The sequence below is a fragment of the Schistocerca serialis genome, chromosome 5 (assembly GCF_023864345.2).
Source record: "Schistocerca serialis cubense isolate TAMUIC-IGC-003099 chromosome 5, iqSchSeri2.2, whole genome shotgun sequence".
Classification (NCBI taxonomy): domain Eukaryota; kingdom Metazoa; phylum Arthropoda; class Insecta; order Orthoptera; family Acrididae; genus Schistocerca; species Schistocerca serialis.
The window spans coordinates 244,710,143-244,722,145 of record NC_064642.1 but is presented as its reverse complement, the minus strand read 5'-3'; the positions used below and the strand labels follow the sequence as shown (position 1 = coordinate 244,722,145).

The window sequence follows — 12,003 nt, the reverse complement described above, 5'->3', positions numbered from 1 at the left end:
TTAAGTTAAGTGAAAAATTTGAATTTGGCGCCATTCCTCAAACCTTCTTCTGCAATCCACTGCAGTAGTAACTTTCTGTGTCAACAGGTGGCAGCACAGCAGAAGTTTGTAAGATGGCCGACATCGATGTTCGTTTGAGACAGCGTTGTGTGATTGAATTCTTGAATGCAGAAGGTGAAACGCCCATACGCATTCATGAAAGACTGAAGAAGGTGTATGGTGTTGTGACAGTGGATGTCAGCACTGTTAGACGATGGGTTCGTCGTTGTAAGGAAGCTGAAGGGCAAACACCGTTGACTGACGAAAAGCGGAGCGGCAGGCCGGTGAGTGCAGTGACTCCACACAACATTCAGCAAGTTGATGACATCATTCGTGGTGACCGTCGGGTGACTGCAGATGAAGCGTGTCGCATTATTTCTCTTAGTAAAGGCAGTGTGATCACGATTATTAAACAATTGCGGTACTCAAAAGTTTGTGCACGGTGGGTTCCAAGAATGTTAACCGATCAGAATAAAGAGGCAAGGAAAACAATAGCCTCCCAACACTTGCAACGCTTCCGTTTGGAGGGAGATGAGTTTCTGAAAAAAATTGTGACCGGGGACGAAACATGGGTGCATTTTTTTGAACCCGAATCAAAGAGGCAGTCAATGGAGTGGCGTCACACAAGCTCGCCGAGGAAGAAAAAATTCAAAACTGTGTGATCGGCAGGGAAAGTTATGGCAACAGTTTTCTGGGATACAGAGGGTGTGATTCTGGTTGATTTTTTGGAGCAGGGATGCACAATAAATTCTGTTCAATACGTCACAACCCTCAACAAACTTAAAGCACGTCTTCAGCGAGTTCGCCCAACAAAATCAATGGCAGATGTTCTTCTTTTTCATGACAATGCAAGACCACACACCAGTCGTCACACCTCTGACGAGATTGTCAAAATTGGATGGGAAGTTTTGCCTCATCCCCCATACAGCCCTGACCTGGCACCATCAGACTTCCATCTGTTCGGGCCACTAAAAGAAGCTCATCGTGGGATTCATTTTGAAGATGAGGAGGCCGTCAAAACATCCGTGCGTCAATGGCTTAGGAAGCAGAGCTGTGATTTTTACCGTGCTGGGATACATGCCTTTGTTCAAAGATGGACCAAAACTGTAGAGATGGGCGGAGATTACATTGAAAAATGACAAAATGATCCTCAATGTTGTGGTTTTCAACCTATGTAATTGCATTTAAATTTCCTGACAATTAAACGTAGAAAAAAAAATAGGAGGCATTACTTTTTGACTGACCCTCGTAGTTTGATAAATAGAAAGCATGATGTATGAATCTCTTTGCGGTCTTACTGATTTCACTTGTGGGAATGTTAGCATCACTAACCAGAGAAAACGACTTGCAGTCTTACCTCTGACAGTCAAAGGGAGCAGTTCACTCTATGACTCAAGTGTGTTATGCCATTTATCCTTGTATATATTGAGTTTCTATAAAATAAAGTGTGTTGTGTACTTCGTACCACTGTGTCACCTATCATTCACTATCACTACATACCAGAGTTTCACATTGGTGACCCCGAACTTTGACTGAATGCCAAAATAGTGCAAATTTGCATCATGACAATGTGACCATCGCACCCCCATTGTGTTACGCCAAATTCGAATTTCATTGAACTCTTGCACCCCTTGCTATTGACATACATGAACAGTACTCCATATGTTGGCCAAGTGATTAAAAGTGACAGTGACACTTCTCACATTGCAGCCTGTTTCCAAATTGCAGGCGTACGAGAATGCAATGCAACTGACAATCTGCTTATTGACTTTGTTACAGGCTCTACCAGCGTAACATCTACCCCTGCATTCCATCAACATTTTCAAAATCTGGACTACTGATCCATGCTGATCGTGTTGTGGTGTCATTATAGTAGGCACTGGACATGTGTCCACAAATATGCATGCTGTCTCACCTGCACTGCATAGCGAACTGTCCAGCCTCCAATCCACTCGTCTGCATTACTGGCCACAGCTTACCTGCAGTTCTCCCCATGCTGTGCAGCTATATTCGAACCACATTACTGAAGTGAATAGGACTCACACTACCACCAGTCCATACGGATAACCTGAACCTGTGGTTCACAGTCGTCAAAAGCATGTTTACCTCAAACACCATCATCACAGACAACACAAAGTACATCACTCTACTCAGCAAGTTTGGCTCTCACACTGAGGTTATCTACAATGTCATCCTGACACTGCTGTCTATGGACAAGCATAGGACTGCCAAAACAACACTCTTATGATGCTTCTCCCAAACTCACAAAGAGCAACTCTGCCAGGTACATTACAATGAACATTTACAGGATGGGACCCTTCTGAATTGTGGCAGCATCTTCACAGCAAAATAGACCTGTGCATCATGCCCGACAAGATGCTGTGGATAATCTGGATTGTCAAGACCCCATCCCACATGCAGACAGCTTTACTTGCCACTAGTAACCAGTCTCCTGACATCCACCTGTCCCTGGCTGACTGCATTTTCACCATTTCCCAATACAGGCACAGCATCAACAAAGCTCCCAACAATGGTGTGGGTATGCACACTGCACTGCCACATGCACGAGCTCCTGCAGCCACTGACAATCACTGAGTGCTCCCAGCTCCAAACAATGCTGACGTCACAGTGGCCACCGCCCCTGCGTTTACAAAACAAACTCAGCTGTAGCTGTCACTTCGATATATCAGCAGCCGTACACTCACAGTCTCACCTCTGTTGGTACCACACCCGCTTTGGTGACATCGCAGGCCCTGTTATGAGCCTTGTAGCTACCCAACTCACCTCATGGCCTGCAAGATGCACCCCAAACCATGAACAAAGCATAAGCCACCTCAACAAACGCAAAGTCACCACATGCCCACCAGCTTCTGATGTCGCTCTGAACAACCATCTGTATGTCCTCGACCACATCAGTGGGTTACATTTCCTGGTTAACACCAGACTGCAGATCAGCACGGGCTGCTAACAGCTCTCCTAGCACTATTAGGAGTATCCCGACACAGACTCGAGACCTCGGCTTCACTGCACCCTTCATATGGTTGTTCACCATTGCTGATGTTATGGAGCTGGCCTTAGGTGCTGATTTCCAATGGGCCTTTCACCTTGTGCCCTTACTGCATGCACACGAGCTCACCTACAAGCCTCCTGACTGCACTGCTGATAGTATACGTGCCCCAGCTACCTCATCAACCCAATGCCAATACAATGAGGCTGACGTTCCTCCGCCCTCAGCCATGCCCAAGCAACAGTACATACAACACTGTGTGGCCTGTGCTGACTGCTTACTACATGTCTGTCAACAGCGTATGAACATGCAAAAGACATTCTCTCTCCTCCAACAGGAAAACATATTCCACACAGTCGCATCCAAACAACAGAGGCAGAACTTGCAGAGGGTTGCTCCACCCTCAAGTGCCTCTGTTCCTCACTTATTGCCTAAGCTTGTGGACCTGCACCTGTCACCCAATACCTCAAGCTGCTTGACACATCAGCCCCCACTTCACCATCTACCAGCTCAGTACATCACCTGCTGCTTGTTCTGTGCCTGCTCCTTTGCCACCTGCTGTCATCCACGCCATGCTTGCACTACTGCTGCTCACCTCCCTCACCCCTGCGCCCATGCCAGATGATGCCTGCTGCACCAAATCCATGCCTGTGTAGTACGCCGCTTCCCAATCCATGCCTGTGCCTGCACAGAATGGCCTCATCCATTCTGTGCCTGCACCTGCGCCCAGCGATGCCTGCCATGCCATGACTGAACCTCCACATCTCGTGGACTGTACCACACATGCACAAGCACCAGCCTCACTTGGACAGCCCAGCTCAAATCTGCAGCTTCCAATTGATGCTGTCACCTCCCGGACCAAGCCAGCACTTCCACTCGGTTCTGCCTGCCGCACTGCATCTGAACTACCACAGCTCACTGACTGTGCCACACTTGTACAGACCACCACTTTGCTCGTGCAGCCCAGCTCTAGCCCACAGTTGACATCTCATGTCATTTCTGCTGTTCAGGACACTGACCTCCATGTGATCCACACTGACAAACTCTCAACCAGTGGCTCTGCTCCAGACAATCTTTTTATCTTGTCCGTCACCAACAACAGCACCGTGCACCACATTAACACTAAACCCAACCTGGTGGTTAGTCAGCTCCCCAGATGTTAACCCTGTGACTCCCTCTGCATGGCAAAGGCAGGGGTGGACAAACTGTTACAAGCTGGCATCATTCGCCCATCAGGTAGCAGCCGGGCCTCAAGCGTCCACCTCATCCCTAAGAAGGACAGCTCGGCCAGACTCTGTGGGGACTATCAAGCCTTGAATGCCTGCACAATCAAGTACAACTATCCAGTCACTAATATTGAAGACTTAACACTATCTTGCTGGTGCTACGGTGTTCAGTGTAATTGACTGTAAGAAGGCACATCTGCAGATACTGATATACAAAGATGGCATTCACAAGACTGCCACAATCACACCTTTGGGATTGTTTGAGTTCCTTTTTATGTCTTATGGACTAAAAAATGCTGCACAAGACTGGCAATGCTTTATAGACAGCTTGATTTCTAATTTTCTTTTTGTTACACATCTCTGGACGATATCCTCATTGTTTTGCCAGACATGGACTCACACTCTGCCCACCTTGAACAAGTTCTCAGCACTCTTGAAGCCAATAGTGTAGTGATGAACACTGACAAATGTCAACTCTGTCAGGTGCAAGTCACCTTCTTGGGCCACATCATTAATGCTTCCAGCATCTGCCCAACTCCAGAGCACACCGAGCTGATTCATTACCTAAGCCACCATTTGACATCTATCACAAACTCTACTGTTTTCTCAGGACAATCAGTTTCTGTTGTTGTCATTTGTTCCACACCGCTGCCCTGCGGGAACCCTTAACACAAGCCCTCAAAGGCAAAAATACATATGGTCACAGGAAGCTCACGTGGACTACAGACATGCAGTGCTCCTTTCAAGCAATCAAGGATGATTTGGTTCAGGCAGGCACCTTGGCCCACTTGATTCTAGAAGCTACCCAGTCCAGCACCACTGACACTAGAAATTTAGCAATAGGAGCCATCCTTCAGCAAGAGGTCAATGGCTCCAATCATTCCTTGTGCTTCTTCTCCTGTAAGCTGACTGAGGCACACCACAGGTGGTTGGCTAATAACTGGAAGCTACTAGCTATTTACAAAGCTGTGAGGTATTTCAGAGAAGATACTGAAGGATGCCCTCTTGTCACTTTACATGGACCACCAGCCCCTAGTCGATGCCATCTGTATCCCACCCAAGGATGAGTGCCTCTACCATTACCATCACCTCGAATACATCGCACAATTCTCTACGGATGTCCGTCACGCAAAAGGCACAGACAACGTAGTCACTGACTACTTGTCACACATTGGCGCCATCTGAGCCATGATCAAGTTCGACAAACTCGCACAGCTCAGCAGGGCAACTCAATCCAAATTCTCAGTGCCATCTACTTTAAATTCCACCTTACACATGGACAGAATTTCCAAGGCACTCCATGTTCTGGAATAGCACCTTAGCATCAAATGTAATTGGTCGATCCATCCTGAAACTCAGGTGCACATACATATGTATGAGGTTCATTCAAATGAAACCTGATCAGTGCGTCTACCTTTTCCTTACATGTAAGGTGGCACCATGTAACTGTGGGTACGGTGGCACCATCTATTGGTAGAGAGACTGATGTGTGTGCCATCTGATGTTGCATAGCACCAGTGTGGTTTCATGCCAAAGAGAAAGTGGTCGCATATGTTATCATCCATTACCGAACATGCAGGCGGGTAAGCAGGAACAATGAGTAGTGATTTGATTTTAGGCGGCAGAGGGAGTTGGAGGCCATGAAATGTATTGATGGTTGAAGGCTGTGTATGGTGAGTACAGTCTGAGTCATTCAAGTATTGTGGAATGGCGTAAATGATTCCTTGAGGGGTACAAGTCCCTGGAACGCAATGCTTTCTGGACAGACTCATCATGTCATCACACCGGAAATGGTTGCGGAAATGAATGCTTTAGTCTTTGACAACCGCAGAATCACCAAGGACAAGATCCATTGGTTACTGGGTATTAGCATGGGCACCGCCCACACCGTATTACATCAACACTTGAACTTTAGAAAAATCTGTGGGCAGTGGGTTCCCCGCCAACTGACCACCGATCAGCGCAAAACTCGAATGGTGCTGTCTTTGAGTCATCTGCTATGTTATCATGAGGAGGAATACGGCTTTCTGTTGCGTATTGTCACAGGTGACGAAACATGGTGTAACCCTTTTGAACTGGAAAGCAAGCATCAGAGTAAGAAGTGGAAACATGAAACTTCACCACCTCCAAAGAAATCAAAGGCCGTGCACATCAGTTCTAGTAATGTCATGATGTCCCCCTTTTCTGACCACAAGGGCCTGCTGCATGTCCAGTTTCTGGAATGGGGAACCACCATCAATGCCGAGCATTATCAAGCCACATTACAGAACCCTAGATGAGTCATCAAGTCAAAATGCCAAGGCATTTTGTCCAATGGCATTATCCTCTTGCATGATAATGCCTGCCCACACATGACCAATGCGCTGAAGACAACATTGCAGCAGTTTCGGTGAGAAATGCCACCGTACAGTCCTGACCTTTCACCATGTGACTTCGAAGTGTTTGGACCTCTAAAACAAGCTATTCGCAGACATCGATAAGCAATGGATGACAAAGTGTGTGACTGGGTCCAGGCCTGAATCCAACAGCAGCCTACTAGCTTCTTCAAGGATGGAATCAACCGGCTAGTGTCACAATGGGATAAATGTGCCAACAGTTTTGGTGACTATTTTTGAGTATGTTTACTGTGTATAACAAAATTTTGGGTTAATAAAATTGTTACCATTATTTTACACTAGTGATCAGGTTTCATTTTATTGCCCTTTATATATGAAATGACATAATTTCAGAGACTTTACTCCTCTCATGTAGATATGATTTTGTATAGACTGAAGCGGTGAGTGAAAATTTGTACCAAGCCCAGGAATAAAACCTGTGTTTCTTGCTTACTAAGCAGGTGCATTACCCACTAAGTCATTCAACTGCACGGTATACACTGGCACGCCTCCCTCCTCAATCCAAAGTCGAATTTCCACTCATCGCTTCAGTCTGTGTACATAAAATCATATCTGTATGGAGAGCAGTGAAGTCTTTGAAATTATGTCATTCATTTGTATAAGCACCTGCAACTGGGTTTCAGGCTGGACCGCCATTTACATTTGTTGCTGCGGTGCTACTCCAGAAATATGGAGAACCTCAGCAATTCTGTTCATGTGTAAAGAGGAATTTAAAGTAGACTGGGATGGCAGTGAGGATTTGGATCAAGAGGAGAGGCATGCCAGGTTAATCCATGCAGTTGTGTGAACTGCTGTGCCAAAGTTGTTAGTGGCTAACACACCTGCCTGGTAAGCAGGGGACCCAGTTTTGATTCCAGGCCTTGTCACAAATTTTCATTCACTACTTCAGTCTACATACATAAAATCCTATCTCTATGAGACCTGCGAAGTCTCTGATATATTTTCAACCTGTTTCAAAACCTTGCCCTCCCTAGAGTCAAATCTACTGCTTACCCTATAATTGAGCAATTCATTTGGCTCCACATTAAGTGAGATCACAAGTTATGGATAAGGGTCGGTGTACTGGGCCAGCATTGTAAAACCACCTGGCACATTAAGTCCCTGCTAGGCATCTTCCAGGTACCAAAGGGACACTTCCAACACATTCAGGTGGACCTGGTGGGCCCCATTCTCCCATCCGCCAACAATCATTACGTTCTCTCCATTGCTGACCAGGCAATATGCTGTGCAGAGGCTACCCCCATCCAAGACATCACTGCTGAAACAGTTGTCAGAACTCTCATGTCTACCTGGTTCACACATTTTGGCTACCCTGCCTCCATAACCATGGACCAGGGTAGGCAATTCAAGTCCTCACTGTTTGCCAAACTAACTATATGCCATTACCTGTTACAGAACTACCACCTACCACTCTCAAGAATGGGCTTGTTGAGAAGTGGCTCTTATTTGTAATGGGGGTGACCAGTCAGACATACTCCTGTGAGAGTTGCTGGGTATCCACACAACACATAAACAAGACCTCAATGCCTCACTAGCTGAGATTTTATACAGTTAGATGTTATCCCTCCCAGTTGTTTCATCTCTTCCAACTGCTCCCCTATGCCAATGTTGCTTTCCACCTTCGCAGCGTCCAGCATCACATTTCCAACCTTCATGATCCCCCTTCTCTCCCTCCATATTCTTCCTAAAATTTTCATCTCCAAGGACCTAGCCATGCACAACCACATCATGCTGTGTGATGATACTACCCACACCAACTTCCAGGCCCCCTTCTCAGGCCCGCAGCCCAAACACCTATGACATTCTGCTTAACAACAAGCTAGTCACAGCCTCCATTAACTGACTGAAACCGGTATCTCATCAGCTAGCCCCCTGAATAAGGACTCTACCACCACAATGGCTTCCCTTCCTACTCCCATTGTCCCTCTGTATGCACATTTAATCGCCGATGGCAGCCTGACAATTTTCACTATTCACCCGCCCACTCCTGACAGTGACCTCCTCACAGACCCGTCCAATGCACACACATAGGGGATACATCTTCCCCACCTTCACCTCGCATGCTCACCTGCGCGGACTGCAACATCCATGCTTCCACCCATTTCCATGACTATCATCTGTACATCCTGCATCAGACCATGCCTGCCAGTACTTCTGCTGCCTCAGTCATTACCTTCAAACTGTGCTCCACACTACTGGTGGAGGGGGAGTGGGGAAAGGGGCTGGGCTCGTGGGAACGTTAGTATCAGTGGCCAGAGAAAACAACTCACAGTATTATCTCTGATGGGAGCAGTTCGCTCTATAACTCGAGTGTGTTAAGTTGTGTATCCTTGGATGTGTCGAGTTCCTACAAAATTTAGTGTTGCCTGCTTCATACCACTGTGTAGTCTATCATTCGTTATCATTTTGTATTGGAGTTCCACATGCTCAACTCATTTTACAAAACAAACAAAAATGACTTAACCAAAAACAGAATTTAAAATGAGAGGTAAGTACTGAATTAAGAGTTTTTCCATAGTAATCAGATATAGTACATACCTTTTCACTGTTCTCATAATCTAGTTTAAAGGCCCAGAGTTTCAATCTTGCAGGAAGTTCTGAAATTGATGCAAGTGTCAGCAAGAACTGTTCTGCACTGCCAAGTGGTAAGTCAGGATTGGCCATTTGTGCCTCTTGGATCTTAGTACATTCTTCTTCTGTTGGAAGCATTGTGAGAAGTTTCTGGGAAATAAATGTAATTACTCTGACATTTTTCACAATATTTATGTGAAACAATCTTAATTCATAACAGGCAAATAATTGTTGATATAATTTTATATTTCAGTCAGTTATATATATGCTGGTCAGTCGTAAGTGTTGATCTTTGTAAAAGAGTGTTTTGTATTTTTGGTGAGCTGAGATCAGTTATTTTATAATCAAAAGATTATAAGAAAAGTAGATGTTATAAATTTATAGCACTACAAACGTACATGAAACCATAGTTTGTGGTAAGTAGGCAGTGTTAGTTCATAAATTTGTATATAATCTAGTCCTGCATTTCAGTGACTGATAAATGTCATACTAAGCTTAGTGTTCATTTGCGAAATAAACACTTGCTGTGAACAATATTGATTTGTTTTTTGGTATCCTGTAAAATTAATAATACATAAAGTAAGAGAAGCCTGCCTTGTCTAATGTCAAACTACAGATGTTATCTACATAATCAGATTCTTGTAACATCAACACTACTTGCTTATTTGAAACATTTTTTCCAGCCATAGTTAAGCACAGTACTTATTATGGTTCTCTAACAATCTTCTAGTTTTGATAACATTCTGTGTTTAATAATATGGGGCCTTTCTTTGTAGCTCCTTCCTTAGTAACAATAATAAAAAGTTATGGACTTCTGGCATAGGCTGCATCATGGTTTGAAATCACATTGATTTTCAGGACTGGCCTGCTTCAAGCCGAGACAAGAGCCACCACACTTTAACATTTCTGAGATGGCTAGATCACTGGTTGCATGCCATATGAATTTTTGTATGAACTTGGAAACAATCACAGACTATACTTTAAAAAAGTAACAGAATACTGCCTTCAATTTCTAGAACTTAGTCCAAAGCCTTCCCAGAATTTAAATGGCCTATGGTACCAAACTAGTTACTTTGATCGCATCTTTAGAGCGATCAGATTCCTGGATATCTTAATAAATGCTTTAGTAATAGAAACAATCACCACTTTGACCACTAAGGGTTTTTGTTCATGGATTACACTTACTTAATTTACTGAAGAGAAAGCAACTTACTGACCAGAAATTTACAGAATATACCATAAAAAAGAAAAAAAACTACAAAAATATAAACTTGGACTGTCATATAATCAAGTTTCTTAAAGTAAATTCCAGACAATTCTTCTGCTGCAGTATAAATCTTCGATGCCATGTATCTTGAAACATAAACACTTTGGATACCTTGGTTATGGAAGCACCTGCCATATGAGCACCAACACAGAACACTGCACAGGTGCTGTTCAAGGGAAAATGCAACAATGCAACCTGCAGGGTTGGCTATCATCTGAGTTTATGTTCAAGCGTGCATTTCTCACAGTGTTTCCATATTTTTTTCCACCCCCTAAATATGAAGGCAGTCAAATCTGAGAGATCTATCTAGTAGAAGATGTCAGGTTACAAAATGCATTTCATCATCAGTGTATAAACTTCGGAAAACACTAAATGAGTTGCTTATACAGCAAAAGCACAATAATTACTACAGTAGCACAGCATAATTGCTATCAAAATTGGGACAAGCTTCAGAGAATAGTGAGATGAAAGATATGGATTCTTAGACCTTGTCAAGCAGCTGTGGTACAACACTGAAGAAGTTCATACTACAACAGTGCAACACAATGATTTCCACTAACAGACAAGTGAAAGGTGAAACACTGAAATTAGATGCCAGTGATGCATTACAGATGTCTGATAAATGCTACAGTTATGTGAAAAGCTAAATGTTTTAATATAAGAAGAAAGTTGAGACAAAATCACAATTAGCAGCATGTCTACATACCCTAAATAGGAACTTGTAACTTGCATTGGAAAATATTTTGCCTTTTGAGTCCAAGCAGTCAAAGCCAGACATTTGAAAGACAATATTAAGCAGGACAAGCCACGCAGGATTAGCCGAGCGGTCTAAGACGCTGCAGTCATGGACTGTGCGGCTGCTCCCAGAGGAGGTTCGAGTCCTCCCTTGGGCATGGGTGTGTGTGTTTGTCCTTACGATAATTTAGGTTAAGTAGTGTGTAAGCTTAGGGACTGATGACCTTAGCAGTTAAGTCCCATAAGATTTCACACACATTTTAACATTTTTTTAAAGCAGGACAAGGGTGTTCAAACTAAAATATTAAAAACACCACACTTCCAAACAATAAATTCATTATCTTTAGAAACATAGCATACTTTATAATGAATAATCATGATCATCATCTTCATCCATAACTGGGGACTGTACTGACTTAACAATTTTACAAACATATCATCAAATAGTAGAAGTATTGAGTTATCAACATAAAAAAGGAACTTTGATAGCTTTTGGAAAAATCCTTTTTTGAGCTAGAGTACACAAAAATATAATCCCCCACCCTCTCATCCCACAAATATGTGTATCTGTACAGCTATAGTGTGCCAGCTGCACAAGGAAAGTTAGTTAAGTATTATTCTTTTATGTGTGCCTGTCAATGACTCAACAATTCCATTATTTGATGAGCGGTTTCCTTTACTCCAAAATTATTTACATTCTGCAACAACTTTCCGTACCATATTTACAATAATTGCAGGTAGAAATCATAAAATATGCGTATA

At 43.7% G+C, this 12,003-nt stretch overlaps 1 protein-coding gene across 5 annotated transcripts in view; it reads right to left on the bottom strand.

Moving 5' to 3' along the window:
• Positions 1–12,003, bottom strand: part of LOC126481662 (FH1/FH2 domain-containing protein 3) — a 650,693-nt gene that overhangs the window by 58,669 nt on the left and 580,021 nt on the right. For all 5 annotated transcript variants that reach the window (XM_050105589.1, XM_050105590.1, XM_050105587.1 and 2 more), the window contains one exon: positions 9,207–9,389. In XM_050105589.1, coding sequence (XP_049961546.1) covers positions 9,207–9,389 — 183 coding nt within the window. The remainder of the gene's footprint in view (positions 1–9,206; positions 9,390–12,003) is intronic.